Consider the following 19,634-nt stretch of genomic DNA (forward strand, 5'->3'; position numbering starts at 1 on the left):
CTCTTCCATCAAGATTCATGCTGCAGCAATTTCAGCTCACTATGATTGTGACCCACCATTGTTTTCGCATCCTTTGTTCAAGCAGTTTCTCAGAGGGGCAAAGAATATAAGACCCCCACGTAGAGCTCCTACTCCTGCTTGGGATCTCAATTTTGTGTTGGAAAAACTTACTCTACAACCTTTTGAGCCTGCGGCTACTGCTGAATTGAAATACTTGTCATGGAAGACTGCTTTTCTGTTGGCTATTACTTCTGCAAGAAGGGTGTCTGAGTTGCAGGCCCTTATGGCAGTAGAGCCCTTTTTGATTTTCCATAAGGACAGGGTATCATTACGTACTAATCCTTCCTTTATGCCTAAGGTGGTTTCTAGTGTGGCTTTAAACCAAACTATTCATTTGCCTACTTTTTATGCAGAACCCCAAAATAAAGGGGAAAAGATTTTGCACACTTTAGATGTACACAGGCAATTGCGTTATTATTTAAGCAGGACTAAGGATTTTAGGCACTCTCAGCAGTTGTTTGTTTCTTTTGCTTTGAGTTCGCAGGGCAAGCCTGTGTCAAAACAAACTATTTCTAGGTGGATTGGGTTTTGCATTGCATTTTGTTATTCCCATCATGGCAAGGAGATTCCAGCTGGGATTAGGCCTCATTCCACTAGGGCTACTGCCACTTCAACAGCATTTCTAAGGGGGGTGGCAACTAAGGATATTTTGGAGGCAGCTACTTGGAGTTCTGTGCATACTTTCTCTAAGCATTATCACCTTCCTCTCTACTCTAAGTCTAGGGCTGGTTTTGCCACAGCTATTTTGCAAGGCATGTTGTCAGCTCCTGCTCCTTTATGATTTGCCAGCCTCCCTTACCTCTGCTTTGGGATTCTACCCAATAGTTAGGACTGCAGCAATGTGGAATGAAGAACATAGTACAGTTTTGTACCTACCATAAATGTAGATGTTCGAGGATCCACATTGCTGCAGTCCAATTTACCCTCCCTCCTTCCCTCTGTGTTTAGGGGTGGTTGTGTAGGTGAGGTTATATGCTGGTATTTTTGTATATATTTTTGTATATATTGTACATATTTTTGGTGCAGGTATGTTGGGCCTTGTCTTTTTAGGGTCTTCTGACATCTGGGGCAAGAAAAGACTGAGGATATGACGTCGGTCATGCGCATTAGTACCCTGACGTACTGACGTCAGTCTAATGCGCCCTGACCGACGTCAGCCATATACTCTGGTATTCGGGCCGACTGGACAGCGGACTACCCAATAGTTAGGACTGCAGCAATGTGGATCCTCGAACATCTACATTTATGGTAGGTACAAAACTGTACTTTTCTTATGTGAAAACACCAACAATAAAGGGAGGGATATTGAAGATGTTCGTCGTGCATACAGCTGCAGTAATCACAGATGGGTTTTCTGCCGTCAGGCGGTCCCTCGGTCGGCCGAATTCCAAAGTCTTGGTCCGGCGTCGGTTGTCGTCGCTTTCTCTTCTGACGTCAATGAGGCCAGAGTATACAAGACACAGCGGACGCCATGTTCTTCAGTCTTTTTTGCCGCGCGGTGCCCGAAGCAGAAGCAGTTCGCAAGTGCCGGTCGGCCAGCTCCTGAATTACGAAAATTTTGGAAACCGAAGTCTTCATTAAAGCTAAGTACCCCGTTGGGGAACCTTTTCTTGCCTCAGACCGATGTCAGAAAAAGTTAATAATTGTATTTCTTGTGGGAAGCAAATACCGCATAAGGATTTCCATTCCCTCTGCATACCTTGTTTAGGCCCAGACCACGACGTCTCGGGCTGTCGCTTTTGCGCTACCTTCAATAAACGCACTATTAAGCATCGGGCGGAGTTCGCCCAACACTATTTTGGTAAAGCTTTTGATTATAAAATGTCGTTGGACACTCCGACTAGCGTTTTGTCCAAAAAACGCAAGGAAAAGGACCAACTTGCGAGGCCCGCGGTCCCCGCCGACACCACGCCAAAACAGGCTACACGTGGTCCGGTTCTCAGCGAGACGCCTTTGCAGTCCCTGACTACCGACGACACTCCTTTGGCGGTGTCCTCTGTACCCGAGACAGCTGGGACCTCGGCCCTTTCCCAGACTACAACCGAAGCCTTTGCTAATGTTGAGCCTACTAATGTGGACAGGTCCACTTCCACCCATGGTGTCTTCAGACCCTCATCTTCTTTTTCCATTAAGGCCTTTACTAAATCCAAAGCAGCCAGGCACCCCAAAAGGCCTGTTGCACAGGGCCCATCTCCAGGTCCCATGCCTAAAAAACAGATGCTTAAAATGGCTGAGGATTTAATTACTCTTATCAGAGGTTCTCAACCCCCTCCAGACAAGAGACCCAGAGTGGAGGAAGATTCTCCCTCTTCTGATCAGGGATCCATTTTATCAGAACATTCTGATGCAGAGGAACACTCTTACTCCCCTTTTGAGGATTCGGATGCAGAACAGTCCATCCCTTCTGTATCTCCTCCTGAGGATTTTTCCTTTGGGGAAACCTTGCACACCTTGAGGGAACACTTCCATTGGGAAGGCCAAGACTTTTCAGATTCTAAGAAAAGGCTTAGGGAATTTCTTTTGTTACCTCAACACAGACCTCTGACGATACCCCCTGTTTTGGACATACTTGATGATGTTTATTCGGAGGCTTGCCTTAACCCGGATTCTCTGCCTCCTGCACCAGTCAAACCTGATAGGTATTACAGAGTACCCAACTCTCACCAATTTCTCTTCAAAAGTCATAATGCTGACCCTGAAACCATTTCACAAGGCCCCAAGGGATTGAAGGCCTCCACTGCCAAGAATCCACTTCCAGCAGGAAGGGAGTCAAGGTCTTTAGAAAGGTGGGGTAAAAAGGTATATACCTCGGCCACCCTAGCCATGAGGGCCTTAAATTGTCAGTTTCATATGCTTAAATATCAACAGTTCCTGTTATCACAATTAAGGAATAAAATGTCTCAACCTGAACAACCAGATTTAAAGGAGTTACAGGATATGATGCATAGTGCAGAACAAGTGGGTAAACACACTTTACAATGTGGTTATGATGCACTAGAGGCTTCAAGTAGAGCGGCTGCTACAGGATCAGTCATTTGCAGGCATGCCTGGCTTAGAGAACAAAACTTGCCTGATCATGTCAAAGCTAAACTTCTAGATGCTCCCTTACAAAGGGATGTGCTGTTTGGTACTAATGCTGAGGAGATACTACGGAAAATGGAAGAAAAAGCCAAATCTATGCAAACAGTCAAAGCCTTTTTACAGGTCCAACCACCACGTTTTAGCAGAAATTGGCCTTCAAAAAACTGGTCCTTTCCAGCCACTGACAAGCCCCAAAGAGGTAGATACAGATGCACAAGGGGCAGAGGGCAATCACAAGGATCATATAGAGGACGACAATGGCAAACTCCAGCACCAAGAGGTGGCGAGGACAGTGCACAACAATACAGGAAGCAAACCCAATGACTCCCTCATTTTCATGCCAAGCACGTCTCAGCTGGCAGCACCTTTGGGAGGAAAGCTAGCATTATTTGCAGCCAATTGGCATATTGTCACAACAGACAAATGGATCCTGGACATTATAAACAGAGGCTACAAATTTCATTTTCACACTTTTCCAAAAATGAGAGGCATGCCAAACCTGCCACAGAATCAAAGGGCAGAGGCACAACTACAAATTTCAAAGCTCATAAGCATGAGAGCTATTCAAGAGGTACCTACTCTCGAACAAGGTCAAGGTTTTTATTCAAGACTTTTTCTGGTACCAAGGAAAGGAACCGACTGGAGACCCATTTTGGACTTATCCATCCTAAACACATTTCTACTCGTACCAAAATTCAAGATGCTCACATTACAGCAACTTCTTCCCATGCTGGGCAAGGAGTTTTGGCTGGTAACATTGGACCTCAAGGAGGCATACCTGCATGTCCCAATCAGACAAAGCTGCAGAAGATACTTCAGATTTCTTGCAGGTTCAATCCACTATCAATTCTCTGCATTGCCCTTTGGCTTATCTACTGCGCCCAGAGTATTCACAAAGTGCCTGGCATCAGTGATTGCCTACTGCAGACTTCAAGGGATACAAATTTACCCTTATTTGGACGACTGCCTGATCCAAGCGGACAGCAAACACATACTTCCGGAACATCTGGCATATGTGACACGGTTATTGCATTCTCTGGGATACACAATCAGCAAAGAGAAATCAAGGCTAACACCATCTTAGAAAATAACTTTCCTGGGTGCCAACTTGGACACAAACACCCAGATGGCCTATCTTACGCCAGAAAAACAGGGGCAACTATCTCATTACTTCAAAATACTAGCAAAAAGTACCAGGCTTACTGCAAGGAAAATCCTGCAGGCTCTGGGATTCATGGCATCTTGCATTCTTTTAATCCCATGTGCAAAGCTGCATATGAGGAAACTTCAATGGTACCTAAAAAACCTATGGTCTCAACACAGTCACAGTTTGGAAACAATAATACCAATAATCCCATGTTTGCAAAAGGAATTTCTATGGTGGGCTCAAGCATGCCAAGCAAACACAGGCCTCCCATTCTGCAAGCCTCAAGCAAAGCAAGTTATCACAACAGACGCCTCAGCGCACATGACGGACAGGTGCATCCAGGGCATATGGTCCCAAAAAGAAAAGCACCTTCACATCAGTCAGAAAGAAATGCTAGCAGTAATAAATGCAATTACAGCTTTCAAGGACTTCCTGCATCCAGGGCAATTACTGATAAGAACAGACAACACCACAGTAATGTGGTACATAAACAAACAAGGAGGAACACATTCATACCCCTTGTGCAGACTAGCCATGACTCTTTGGAACTTGGCTCTGGAATGGCAAATCGAACTTCAAGCCCAGTACCTGCCAGGATTGGAAAACATGCTGGCAGACAATTTAAGCAGAAATATGACAGACCCACACGAATGGAAGTTACATCCTCAGGTGTTTACAGAAATAACCCAAGTGTGGGGGAGGCCAGACATAGATCTTTTTGCCTCCCACAGGAATCATCAATTGGAAACGTTTTGTTCAAGGACCTTTCATCCAAAGGCCTGGAGAGTGGATGCACTTTCATTCAATTGGACAGCATGGACAGTTTACGCATTCCCACCTCTGCCTCTTCTGCCCAAGGTACTTTTGAAAGCAAGAGCAGACAGACCGAAGATGATACTGATTGCTCCAGATTGGCCACGGCAACACTGGTATCCACTGCTGAGGAGCCTAACACATACTCCTCCCTGGTCCCTGCCTCTAATGCCTCTTCTGCTGACTCAGCACAGCTACAAAACTCTCCACAGTCAGCTGAAAACACTCAATCTCGCTGCATGGAAAATTCCTTAACACCACAACAGACCCTACTCTCCAAGGAGGTGCAGGAGGCCATCTACTAGAAAAGCATACTCCGCAAAATGGAAGCGGTTTTGTTCTTGGAATGAGAAAAAAGGCCAGGACCCTAGAAAACTGAACTTGCCTCAGGTATTACAGTATCTAGCTGAGCTGTTGAACGGTGGACTTTCATTTTCTTCCATAAAAATCCATGCCTCAGCCATTTCTGCAGAATACAACACGGATCCTCCTTTATTTTCTCACCCACTCTTACGACAGTTCCTCAGAGGGGCTAAGAATATTAGACCACCAAGGAAACAACCAATACCAGCCTGGGATCTTAATTACATACTCGAAAAATTAACATTGCCTCCTTTTGAACCAGCTGCCTCAACAGATTTGCAATATTTGTCCTGGAAAACTGCCTTCCTTCTGGCTATCACTTCAGCTCGTAGAGTTTCGGAACTACAGGCCCTCATGGCAGTGCAGCCTTTTCTCATTTTCCATCAGGACAGGGTTTCCCTTCGTACCAACCCATCATTTATGCCTAAAGTGGTATCCAGGGTAGCTTTAAATCAAGCCATACACCTTCCTACCTTTTACCCCAATCCTCAAAACAAAGGGGAAAGGCTGCTACATTCTTTAGACATCCATAGGCAGCTACGTTACTACTTGGACAGAACAAAGTCCATCAGGAAATCAGAACAACTCTTTGTGTCCTATGCTGTAGGGGCTCAAGGGAAGCCAGTTTCCAAGCAGACTATTTCAAAGTGGATAGGCCACTGCATACATTTTTGTTATTCCTATCATGGGAAATCTGTTCCTACAGGTATCAGATCACACTCCACCAGGGCCACAGCTACCTCTACAGCCTTCCTCAGAGGAGTTCCTACCAAAGATATTCTGGAGGCAGCCACTTGGAGTTCTGTACATACCTTCACAAAACACTACCACCTGCCTTTATATTCCAGAACCAGAGCAGGCTTTGCCACTGCTGTTTTGCAGGGCATTCTGGCTCAACCCAGTTCCTCCTAGTACCTACCACCCTGTGCGTAGCTTTGGGACTCTACCCATCTGTGATTACTGCAGCTGTATGCACGATGAACATAGTACAGTTTTGTACCTACCATAAATGTAGATGTTCGAGTGCTAATACAACTGCAGTACAGGTTTCCCTCCCTCCTTCCCCACTTGGTAAAGGCATGGGGCCTAACAACCTCTTCATACAACCTGACTGGGTTATCCTTCTATGGTTTATTTGCTTGCAACCACTGTTTTTGGATTATATTGTATTGCATGTATACACATATAAGCATAATTTATGTATTGCCTTCCTTCTGGGGGCACCTGACATCTGGGGCAAGAAAGACTGAAGAACATGGCGTCGGCTGTGTCTTATATACTCTGGCCTCATTGACGTCAGAAGAGAAAGCGACGACAACCAACGCCGGACCAAGACTTTGGAATTCGGCCGACCGAGGGACCGCCTGACGGCAGAAAACCCATCTGTGATTACTGCAGCTGTATTAGCACTCGAACATCTACATTTATGGTAGGTACAAAACTGTACTTTTTGTGTAGTATATTGGAAATAATCCTGGAGAAAAATGTCTTTATATTTAATAAACAGTATTACCTACAAATTTCTGGTGTAGCCATGGGCACGCCCATGGCTAACACATATGCCAATATAGTTCTAAGTCAATGGGAGAAAAATTATGTGTATGGTAATATAAATTCATATAAAAACAATGTTTTATTTTATCATCGTTTTGTAGACTGTTTTTTTCCTATGGAAAGGAACACAAGAGCAGTTAATGAATTTTGTTACTTATTTGAATAACACCACTGATTTTTTAAAATTTACTATGTGCTCATCTAATACCAAAATGACATTTTTGGATGTGGCAATACATAAAAATCATGACAATATGTTAGAAACGTCAGTGTTTCAGAAGAAAGTACAAGTTAATAGGTATACACATGCAAACAGTATGCATGCAAGTCACATATTTCGTGGAATAGTGAAAAGTCAGCTGTTGCTTATCAGTAGGCTTAATACAGATCTCAGTAAATGTGAGCAGCAAATAGAATTAACTTGTAATGAATTTTACAACAGAGGTTATAAGAGGGTACAAGTTGATGAAATAAAGGATGATGTATTGAATAATAGAAGTAACTATGCATGCCCGTTTTTTACTGATGTGGCACACCAAATAAATGAGAATAATATGTCACATAATTTTATAAGATACTTTATGACATATAATAATTTATCCAAATATGTCAAGAAAATAATTGAAAAGAATTGGCGTATACTTATGGCTCAACCTGAATTAAACAAACTTTTGGGAACTTTTCCAAGATTTGCACATAGGAATATGTATAATTTAAAGAGAATGTTATGTTATAAGGATTTTGAAATTAATTTAACACCAATAATTATGAATAAAATGGGTACTGTTCCTTGCTATGCTTGTAGTTGTTGCACAGATATTTGTAGTGAGAAAATGTTTATACATCCACATAGCAAAATTAGATTTGATATACGTTGTCAAGCAACATGTAAAACTACTTTAGTTGTATATCTAGCTACCTGTACACAATGTCCTGGATTTTATGTTGGTAAATGCTCACGATCTTTAAAAGAAAGAATATAGAACATAAATCAGAAATGAGAAGGCATATTCTTACGAACGCCTTAACACAACACAGGAAAGATGAGAATGAAAAACATAATTTTAAATTCAAAGTATTGCAAACAATGGATAAAGGTTTAAGATTAGGTGATACAATTAACAAACTAGATATTGCTGAATTTAAGTGGATTGTCAGGTTGATTGCTGATAAAAAACCTGGGTTAAACAATATGGTTACTATTAAGCAAATGCTGGAATTTAAGCAAAAACAATATCACTAATTATGTTTTCATTTATTTATATTGTTTATATTATAAGATGTATGTGGGCCGTTTTATAAATTGTATTCATATTGTGTTTTATGATAAGCTTTGAATATTAACAGATGTATTATTATGTTTTAAATATAGAGATACAGCTTTAATAATTTAATTGATTTTTTTATGTATTGTTTCATGTTATTCTATAGGCTGGCTGTGTCATGTGGTGTCTTGTCTGTTCTGGCTATATAAAGTGAATGCTTTTAATTCAAAATGTATTAAGTAACACTGAGGAAGGGATATTCCCGAAAGCTTTGTTTTATGTTTTAAATTAAAGTGAGTTTTCTATCTCATTCGTTTTGGATATTTTAGACTCTCTTTTTTTTGGGCCAGACAGCATTGGTTCCCTCTTCTGCATTTAGCCAAGGGCAGTCATCACATGTTACCTCACAGGGTAGACCTACTCAGACAAGACTCTCTCATTCATCAGTACCTGTTCAGTATTCAGCTGACACTGTGGGTGATAAGATTATGATTCCACATAGACACTTTTTTCTGATTATGTGCTTAGGGTTCTGGAGGAGGCCAGGAAACTCAATACTAGGAAATCCTACTTAGCCAAATGGAAGAGGTTTTCTATTTGTTGTCTTTCCTGTAACCTGGATCCACTTCCTGTAGAGGTTCCTTTGGTTCTTATCTGTGTGAATTGCTCAATGCTGGGTTGGCTTACTTTTCTGTTGAGGTCTATTTATTAGCTCTGACTGTGTGTCTCCCTTTATCTCCTACTTTAGCTTCTAGATTTGAAGCTAAACAATTCCTTAAAGGCATCCTTCATATGAGACCTCCTCCCTGGGATCTTAGTTTTGTTTTGGAGAAATTGACTCAGGCTTAGAGCATGCAGCTTCACCTTCCTTGCAGCATTGCTCTTGAAAGACTGTTCTTTTGTTAGCCCTTACTTCTGCCAGATGGGTGTCTGAGCTTCAAGCCCTTATGGCTTGTCCTCCTTTTGTGGTGTTTCATAAGGACAGGGTGTCCTTGCATACTAATCCTTTTATGCCTAAAGTAGTTAATGAGTTGTCCCTTAATCTATTCATTTGTCCACGTTTTTCCCTTGTTTACAGTCTGCCAGTGAGAAGGTACTGCACACGTTGTATGTGCATAGACAACTCAGATTTTATTTGTATAAGACTAAGACTATTAGGAAATCTGAACAAATATTTGTTTCCTTTCATCCTAGGTCCTAGGATTAGCTGTGTCCAATCAAAGTACTTCTAATTGGATCTAAAAAGCCATTTGTTTTTGTTATTCCTTTCATGGTAAGAGCCTTCCTTATTCTGTTAAGGCTCATTCTACTAGAACTGTAGCTTCTTCTGGTGCTTTTTCAAGGGTTTGCATACTAACTTTATTCTTAAGGCAGCTACCTGAACTTCTGTGCTTACATTTACCAAGCACTACAAGTTGGATGGAATCTCCAGAGCTAGAGCTGGTTTTGCTAGGGCTACCCTTCATGGCTTCCTAGAGGGCTCTGCTGGTCCTTCCTCCTCCCAAGTTTCTTCTTGAACTTTGGCACTCTCCCTAATGTAATGAATTTTGGAACAGTGATATGAAAGGACATAGTACAGCTGTGTAAAATCTTACCATAATGGTAGATGTCCTTCTCTTCACTGTTGCAGTATTCATTCCCTCCCTCCTCCCCCTGGTTCATTTGTCTACTGGATGTTGCTGGTTACTTGTTTTTTTTCCCCTTGACTAGAGTTCAACTAGGGCTCTCAGTTCTGATGATGGTACATCCGGATGTCACTTTTATGTCCTATGCTACGTGAGGAGCATATGTGTAACATACAGTGTACCTTAAAGCATCCTAAGGCTTTGGTATACTGGCCGGATGTCAAGCTGCCCTTAACAGGAGATCTCTAATGTCATGAATACTGCAGCAGTGAACAGAAGGACATCTACAGTTATGGTGAAATTTTACAAAACTGTACTTTATATACACCCACACCCACACCAGTTTAAAAGAAATGAAATAAAATTTTAAACCAGGGAGATGACTGGATAATAACTTTACTAAGTGTAGTGCCTTGGCGACATGCCTTTAAAGACTCAAGAAATAAGCAGTAAACCTAACACACCATTTAAATAGAGACAATTATATCACATGACTAGTTAGACTTATTAGTTAATTAAAAAACAAGTCAGATAGCACTTAACAAAAAGCTAATTCATATAACAAATTTCCCAGAGCTCTTGTCTGACTGTCCTACTCTATAGTCATTTGTTGGGGGGGGGGGTATATTCATTCACTTGCATCTGCATGGATGACCATCGTCCAAGAGATGTGGGTAGTGGCAGTAATGTCCAGAGGTTACAAAATTACATTTTTCACACCAAAGTAGCCCTTTTCCTTTCCTGTCCTACATGTTCCACCACATCAAAAGGGTGAAACAGAGAGAGAGGGAGAGAGTGAAAGGGGTAATATCCCTTTTGCCAAAAAAGATCATACACGAGGCTGCACCAGATGGAAGTTTTACCTAAAATTCTTTTTTGTAGTACCAATAGAAAACAGTGACCCAAGTTCTAGTCTCAGCATCAGTGGCCTCGGCCAGTTCATTCCATAAAAATCCTTGTGAATAATTTGGATTGAGCACTCCCTCCTTGTGTGTTAGAAGAAGACTGGATGCTCTGTTTAGACCTCCTGTATTCCAACCTTCACATAAAAAAATCACAGTATAGTCTACAAGGCTTTTACACTTCCAGGTAGGAGTTAGTCAGTGCCAATTCTGGATGTCTCCTTTAAGTCTCACTTTGTTCCCCCATGGTGTTCACAGAATGTGCTAATGGTAACTGCAAACCAGAGGATGCCACAGATGAATGTTTTCCATGATCTATATAATTAGCTCCTGGCTTCTCCTGTAAGTACCAGTTTACTTGCAAAGAGAGTCCCTTCTGAGTCTTTTCCTGTCCCTGGGAATCTCCAAGTACTGGAAAGTCCCAAATGATTCAGAAAAAAAAAAACACTCTCCATGTCTGTCTTTCTCTTTTCTTCTCTCCCCCCCTTTTAAGTCTACGGTCAGAACAGAGTTGAAATATGTACTGTGGAAGATGCTTTTTGGTGGTGCTACTTCTGCCAAGAATTTCTGAACTGCAGGTCTTGTGCATCAGTTCACCTTATTTGATACTTAATAAAGAATGAGTGTACCTTTTACTCACCATCCAATCTTTCGTACCTAACTTAGTCAATAGAGACCAATATGAAGCAATACAAGCACCTGCTGCTGTTTTTTTTTTTTTTACAGAATATTCTAAGAAAGACTGTACTTGATGACTTAAATGGGATCACAGTTGCCTGTACATGTCTATCTAGAAAGAGCAAATTGATTGAGATCTTGCTTGTGTTCATATGTTCTACTTGTTATTCTCTTGTTTGCTGACTATTTTATTGTAGTACTTCCAGCTTCACTATCTGGAGAACTATTTTAGTGTCTTAACAGCTTGCTGCCATATTGCAAGCTGCCTACACTGTTTGGCCTTCTGTAGTGCAAGTTACAGAAGGGGAAATGTCCATGAAAGAGGTATGTTGGATTGATGCATCTCATTCAGAGGCTGTAAGTGGGGTACTTGAGGCCATTTTCAGTTTGCCTTTGTTCAGAAACGTACTACATTGATGTCTTCATTGCAACAGCTAATGCATTTCTATTTTTATTTTCTTTTGAGAGTCAGAGTCTTCAGTATTTTATTTGTTAATAGAATTAATTTATGTAAATTACAGTATATCTTATAAAAGCCTTATTTTTCACCTCCATTTTAGAGATTTTGACACTAGCATGTGTAACCTATAGTAGCTGTGTAAAAAGTATCCCAGAATGTACTTTGAAAAGGCTGGTTTATGTATATCTTGCCACATCTGTTAAGTACTGTTCTTGATGCAGACTTGTATCATCATAGCCCCAACTTTCTCAAGACTTTGCTTCTTTCACCCTGTTAGTCTTTTGGAAGGCAAGATTGTAGCCCCACGCTAGCAGGGTAAACAATTCCCTGAAGGGAGTACTGCTTGCTACTACTTCTCCTGATGACCCTGTTCTGTTTAAAGGATTTGAATTTCATGGTCAGCAGGCTTTTCTGTCTTGTTTAAACTGCTGGTTTGGCATCCACCCTTTGTTGGCTCCCCCATCCCCCTGTTTAACTAATCAAATCCTGAGTTATCGCTGTGTCACACACAATGTTTTATCCTTATGCACTATGAAGCTGACCAACCATATCTGGTCTTTTAGAAAGAATGGGTGTCTCATGTTGAACCCTTGTTGCATTCAGATGGTAATTTTGCAACTGTCCTCAAATAAGTTTGTTCATTTACCATCTTGTCTTTGCAAAGACTAGGTATTTCTTAAGGTTGAACCTGTATTTTCTTCCAGGGGTAGTATTGGAATTATCTATTAAAACAGTGTAAGAAACTTCTCTGTGTGGAAGATTTTCAGTCCATATATCTCTAGTTAATCACTGTATATTAATCTGATCAGACAATAGTAGTAGAAGTGGCGAACTTAAACTTGTCTTAAGTCAAAACAAAACAAAAAATAATAATAGAAAATATATAATTGTACAGCATTACTAAGTATTCAAAAGTAATCCAAGCAAGGCAGGCAGTCTGTTTCCAGTCAAAAATCCTTTATTAAGTACACAGACAAGCGATTCAAGTAAAACAAACATAGAGTAATAATTTCCTCTCAAGCTTTCTAAATATATATATATATATACTTTTTATCAGGCATGGGAGTGGTTTATTGTGCTGTAAGTCTGTGTTATTGGTACACATGTTAAATTCACATCCCTTCCCCCATCAGTGTGACATTCGAGCTGAGCTGGTCCTGCCCTACTTAGTAGCTGTCATAATAATATAACCCTTATGTAATTTAAATAACATTTATAATGATATGGTACCTCTTATTTAACCAGATTATTAAGTAGATTATTAAGTCTGTTATTTTATCCAAGGCAATATACTACATGGCTGGAAATATATCAACCTTAGTTCATTTGGCAATCAAAAAATATATATAAATATATATGCATATACATTTTGCATGTAAAAATCAATTTCTATTTTCATAACCTATTGTTAACAAAGATCGCTTTCGTCCTTCTAGACTTCTTCAGGTCTGTGTACAAGAACCCTAAAAACTATCTATAAAAATATATATAATTGTATAATTAGTTAGTATTGTTATTACACATCATTTTGAATAAAGTGGAAAAAAGAACCAGAAAAAATGTATGTATGATGATGGAAACAAAATATACACTTGATTTAAAATGGTATTTAAAACCAGCTGGTAGAATAAAATAAAATACAATTAGTCATGTAAACAATGTGGCAATTTTCTAAGTTCCAGTGCATTTCTAATTGAACAGTAGTAGTTTAGTCCAGGCTTCCTAAAAGAGTTCAGCTTTAATTGCCACAGGAGTTCATGTTTCTCCAGAATATTCGGGATGTCTCCTTCAAGATCACCCATGTCTATGCGATCCAGGATCTGGAACTTAAAACCTGTGTGTCTTTTATGAAGAGAAAGGTGTTTGGCTAGTGCATTATTTTTATATCCAGTAAAATTCACAAAGCCTGAAGTGAGGCTATGATTGAACATGTCTGGTTTGCTGTGTGTAAGACAGGCATGGAGATTAGGGACTTTGTTAGCTATGCTTTGGTCGTTTAAAGATATGAGTAGTATGGATTTATCTGTTGGGGGATGTGGAGGGGCCTGGGTTGGGGTGTACATCTCCAGGTAGTTGTATGATAGCTACATGTAGGACTAGGTTGGAGAGGTACTTGGTCTGTTTGGAGTCAGGGGTGAGTTTTGTTAGATTTGTGAGGGTTTTGTTGGGTGCAGATGGGATAGGATATTTATGAGGGGTAATACATTTGTAGGGGAAGAGAAGATGGTGTTGTATAGGGTATAGGTAGGGAGATATTGGGATCTGTGGGAGTGAGAGAGGTGGACTAAGATGGTTAGTTGTGTGAAAGGGTGGTGAGTAGTTAGTGTTTGTAGGCTGGGTGAGGTAGTATTTATAGGATATATTGAGAAGTAGTAGTAGTTGGGTTGAGTAGAATTGGGGTTTTGAGAGCATGGTGAGATAGGCTACTAAGAGTAGGTTTGTTGTGACTGACTAAGTTGCAAGGGTGGAAGACGTTATGTTTTGGGAGGAGCAGGTGAGACTATAATTTATAAGAGGGGAGGGAGAGCTGAGTGGTTAATATGGGTGGGATTAGGAAGTGGGTGATTGAAAGTGTAATGGAGTCTGGCTAAGGCTGGATGGTGGGTGTGGCTATAAAGGTATAAGTGTAGAGGTGCTGTGGGTGGGTGGAATTTGGGGGTAGGGTAGGGGAGCGAACTCAGCCCGCAGGGCGAACGGAGCGGGTAGAGCCAGTGGAAGCTGCAGATGGATGAGAACCAATCAGTGGAGTACTGATAACTTGAGGTGAGTACAGGGGACACTGATTTGGCAGGATGGATTGACGTAAAGGTAGGAAAAGAGAGATAGAAAGGAACTTTAATATAGAACTATAAGGGAACAGGAAAAAATTAAAGCTTGGGATATAAGAAGTCAGGAGTTGTGAGGATATGGTGCCATCTAGTGGACAAATGCTGAAAGTACACTTGTGGATCCGCAAGGACAGGTCCCAGTAGTGGGAGGAGAAGGGGAGAGCCCAGTGTAAATCAGAGGGCCAGAGAAGGAGCAAGTATGGGGGGAACAGAAATAAGAATGGTTAGGCTGCTGGCTATCCTGGCAGGGGAGCGTGCTGAAACCACCTAGCAGGGGCTTTAAGCAAATACAATCAGTTATTTAGGGCTAGCAACAGTTGCACATACTTTCTTGTTTTCTAGAGGTTATACCTTGGGGAGAGGCTTGGTCCTATTCCCGTGGTGGGGATGAGGCAGCAGAGAAAGTATATTTTATTTTACCTTATGCAACATATGTGCACTTCTACATAACAGTTGACTAAAATGCAAGCACACCTTTGTTGGTTTTCTGCCCCAGATTCCTTAGTGTACAATGTGCTCTTCTGCATCTTCCTATAGAGGAGGAGTAAAATAGCATCAGCCTGTCTGTCCCATCTTGCATCAACTATCTTCTCCAGTGCCTAGAGGAGGTGAATTCAGAGTCATTTCAACTACATTAAGGATGGTGTTCCTCTGCTCCATGCATCTGGTTAACATTACAGGAATTTCTTGCTGTTTGCATTAAAGGTTATATTATTGACAGTTCAGTTTGTCTTTTTTCAACTTTCCAGTCATGCTAGAGTTCATCTTTGCAAAAGAGCTTCCTGCTCTTGTACTTGGGGTGTCTAGTTTGAGGCCCTTTTGTTACTCCTTCTCTTTGTCTTTACCTGAATTTTACCTAGTTGTGGTCTGAGATTTGAGTTTTAACTGCTAGAAGTCCTCTTTACATGCAGTACATAGGATTTCCTTCTTGACACTGGGTCTTGGGTTGCTGCTCTCTTCTTAAGTGCGACCTGTAAAGTCAGGGGCTTCTTTTCTTCTGTGGAGACAGAGGCATTTTGAAGCATGCACACATCAGTTGTCTGCATTCTTTCTGACAAGCTTTTGTGTGATGGTGGTATTCTGTTGTGACTCTGTCTGAAGATGCTGGGATAGATGGTATTTATTTAGTGGCTACAGAAACATGCTCCTATTTGTTATTCCCTGTGTTTTAGATCCATATTTTCTTTTATTGGACTTGTGGACTTGCAGTACAGCTGAAGGTTGGGTATCTGTTTGTCTTAAGCTTGGGTGGTGATTTTTAAAAATCAAGTGTGTGGTGAATTAGATACATTTGCATATATAATTGATGGGATTTAAATAGGCTGCAGTATTGTATGGTGTTATTCCTTGAAGGCTTTTCAGCCGAGGTGACAGAAGAATTGTGCAATAAAGAATGTGCAGCCATTCGCTTGGTTCCTGATTTGTTTTTTGGATATCTATTTGTCCTATCAGTTTCTTATTGGATGCATCAGTATTGGTTTAGGAGTCCCTGCTCCATGAATTAATGCTTTGCATTCGAAGGCAGGTTGTTGTTGGCTGTTGAGGTCCTGTTGGACCATTACAGCCAATATACTTTCCTTATAATATTAGTCAGATACCTGAGCATCTCATAGAAAAGGGAGTGGATTAATTGTATCCTACGCTGTTTTTCTCAGTATGTGATATGAATTTTCACAGTGAACACTTATGAGATTACCTGTGATACAAGTTTCATCAGGATGGCTTTACTCACCTGTCCATATTTTGAGATGGATGGCTTTGAAATTCTTCTCTGAGAGGACCTTGTGGTGGCAATTTGTTTTTCCAGGCAAATTTCTGGAATTCAGACTTTGATTTGTTGGAAACCCACTTGGATTGCTGTCAAGGATTTAGTGCTTCTCAACCTTTTTCCAGGGCTGGACTCAAGGAGATCATGTGTTGTTTGGTCCTGTGGACTCCATCGCCAGTTGTGCTTCTGTTGTTCTTGGAGACAAAATGTCAAGATGACAGTTTAATGCTAAACTGACACTTGACTAGTGTGGCCCCATCCAAATGGTTACAGTATACGTATGTTTTCTGTCATTGTGCTCCCCAGGTCTTGGCATTTGTTTGTAAAAGTCCTTCCATCTCCTAGATAGCTCCTTGTTATAATGACTATGGGAATGTGGCCATAATCCAGGTTTATGCTGTGGCTATTCAAGTTGTTGTGTATACATGTTAAGCACTTTTAATAATAACATTAAACAGTATTCTTTGGACTTCCTTTCCAGAAGATTGTTTTTCTGTGCATCTGTGCTGCTGGACTTGGCCTCTTGTAGTTGTTCATGTACCCTGTGTCTTTTACCTTTCCTTTTTCTGAATGCTTGGGATTCTACCCAAGTGAAGAGCACAAAAGAGGGGGGCCTTTCAAGTAGGTTACATAGATATGTGAACGTTCCCTTATCAATTGATCTCCGAAATAACATTTTGCTATAGGTAGTTTTTGTCTTCCCTTCAATTTTTTAGGACTGAGGTAAATTCTTCAGCTACAGGAAACAGAAAAATCCATTTGCAGGTATTGCAACCTTATAATTTTGTATCTTTTTTTGCCTACAGGTGTATTCCTCATGTTTGCTAAGGTGAAGAATTGAGAATGGCATGCTTCATTTTCCTGGTGATGTACCACCTGAATGCATGCACTTTAAGTATAAGAGCTCCAGTTGAAGAAAAAGAACTAGATATTAGGAGGATAGAGGGTAGGTGTACAGAAGTGTAGATCCATCACAGAAATGTTCAGAGATGAGCAGTTATAATGTGTATTCCCATACCTGTTATTTGTGATCAATATCGCATATAACTTTTCTGTTTGGCAAGTGTTCTATTATTTATTTAACATTTGTTTACCAGGAAAGTATGACTTGGAACAAAGCCAATTTTCACCGGAGACCCGTGGAGAAATGCTCCAGATGCATGTCTTTGTAACAGGGGGTTTGGAGGCTGGCCTAATGGTTAAGGTGTTTGCCTTACAAACACAAGGTGCAGGGTTTGAGTCTCACAAGGGATAATTGGCTAGGCTTACAATGGTTCACAAGGGCAGTTAGCCTAGTACTAACCTATGAACCTATGAACATGGGAGGAAATCGGATTAATTGGAGAAAACCCACATGAATGCATGGTGGACATGCAGACTCTGCACAGCAGGCACTCCAGCCGAGAATTGAACAGGAGAACCTCTTGCTATGAGGTGACAATGCTACCACTGCACCACTGCGCCATCCAAGTAATAGGCAGGGCTGTCTTCTTCTGTTTACATAAACCAAGATTATCATAGAAATGTGTTTTAAGAACCCTGTGTCATTTGTTGCTGGTTTCATCTGCTTCTTATTGTTTAACTTTCAGGTTTGGGATGTTGCTGATTCAAATGAGAAAGGATACTTGAACAAACAGGTAAAATAAAGATTGCTTTAAAGATAGTGTTTTTAATATTCTTAGAGTTTTATTATGCAAGATACTTTTATGAGTTTTAATGTTTTCATTGCCTTATTCAGTTCAGTAAGGCATTTTATATTCCTATGTGAGTCAGATAAGGAAAACAAAAATGTGGTATATTCTTAACATTTTTGTCCCATCCAGGTAACAATAAAACACTTTGTTGATTATTTTCCATTAAGATAGTTCTGTAACTTTGCATTAAACTAGTGTCATTAGATTAGATTGTTTTCTACAAATGTACACCTTATGTGTGCTTCATTTGTTCACCTTCATGTTTAACATCTGGTTATTTTTTTTTATTTGCCTGTGCCTGCCAACTCCATCCCCTTGCACACTACTCAGTGCTTTTCTTTATTTCCCCTACGGAGTAAGAACCAATTGTGGAAGGCATCTCTCATCCATGCAAGGAACTTTCTGCTTAACCCCTTATCTTGGGGGCAGACATGCAAGATGGCCAAACAAGGGCTTTTCCCTTATGTACATACTTCCCCTTGTAGATGGACAATGAAGGCTATTCTGCATGTGAGGTTTGGCAAAGACAAGGCATGTCTCCAAACAGTATGCTTCTAGTCATACATTTTTTTCTCCAGTGGGTGCCAGCATTTTCCCCATGATGACCAGATCATTATTGGACACTCAGTTCTGCCCTCACCTACTACCTTCTGTAGTGCTTGGGTTGCTATATAGACTTGGATTTCTTCCTCCGCAGTGTGGCGATGTCTGTTTATTTTTTTACTTATTTATTTATTTATTTATTTATTTTGCATCCTTGCAGGAGCCTGGGGATTCCCAGGCAGCTGGGAGCCTGCTGGCCCATTTGTTCCTGTCCTGGAATCTACAGTGAGTTCAGTCTCTTGTGTAAAGAGTCAGGTGATAGGGAGCCAAGCCAGCTTTACTGGTTCTGCAAGGCAGCGTACCCTCTCCCCTAGAGAAGCATGCCCTCATTTTCATTAGCTCTTGTGCTGTAGTCTGAGGGCAACCCTTGTCTCACAGTGTGTCTTGCACACAACAGCTTGGGCTGTTTAGACTCAACCTTTTCAGTGCCACCCATATAACCAGTCAGAACTGACTTCCTCCTCCCAGGCAGGGTGAGCCAGCAGTGACTCCTTATTCCATCCTCCCCTGTCAGTTGCTATAGGCACATTGACCCACTTTTTTCAGACTCTGGCCATCTATGACTTAGTTAGGGCTTTATCCCTCTATGCCACAGAGTGACTCTTTAAACTTAACAGTTTAATTTGCATGGTTGCTAAAAGTCATCATTTGTCATTTTTTTGAATTTTGTTAAACAGTCCACTGAGATGTTAATTACTGCCAGTAATCCAGCTTCACGTAGGCAGTATTACTATGTGTGCAGCACTAGTATTTTTGAGCTTAATAGCTGCAACTCATCTGTAAAATGGCAGAG

At 40.8% G+C, this 19,634-nt stretch overlaps 1 protein-coding gene across 2 annotated transcripts in view; it reads left to right on the top strand.

Moving 5' to 3' along the window:
- Positions 1-19,634, top strand: part of EPS15 (epidermal growth factor receptor pathway substrate 15) — a 2,462,763-nt gene that overhangs the window by 550,070 nt on the left and 1,893,059 nt on the right. For both annotated transcript variants that reach the window (XM_044086083.1, XM_044086082.1), the window contains exon 4: positions 18,134-18,181. In XM_044086083.1, the coding sequence (XP_043942018.1) occupies positions 18,134-18,181 (48 nt within the window). The remainder of the gene's footprint in view (positions 1-18,133; positions 18,182-19,634) is intronic.

Source organism: Protopterus annectens, chromosome 10.part0, assembly GCF_019279795.1.
Source record: "Protopterus annectens isolate FY-2018-M chromosome 10.part0, PAN1.0, whole genome shotgun sequence".
Lineage (NCBI taxonomy): Eukaryota > Metazoa > Chordata > Ceratodontiformes > Protopteridae > Protopterus > Protopterus annectens.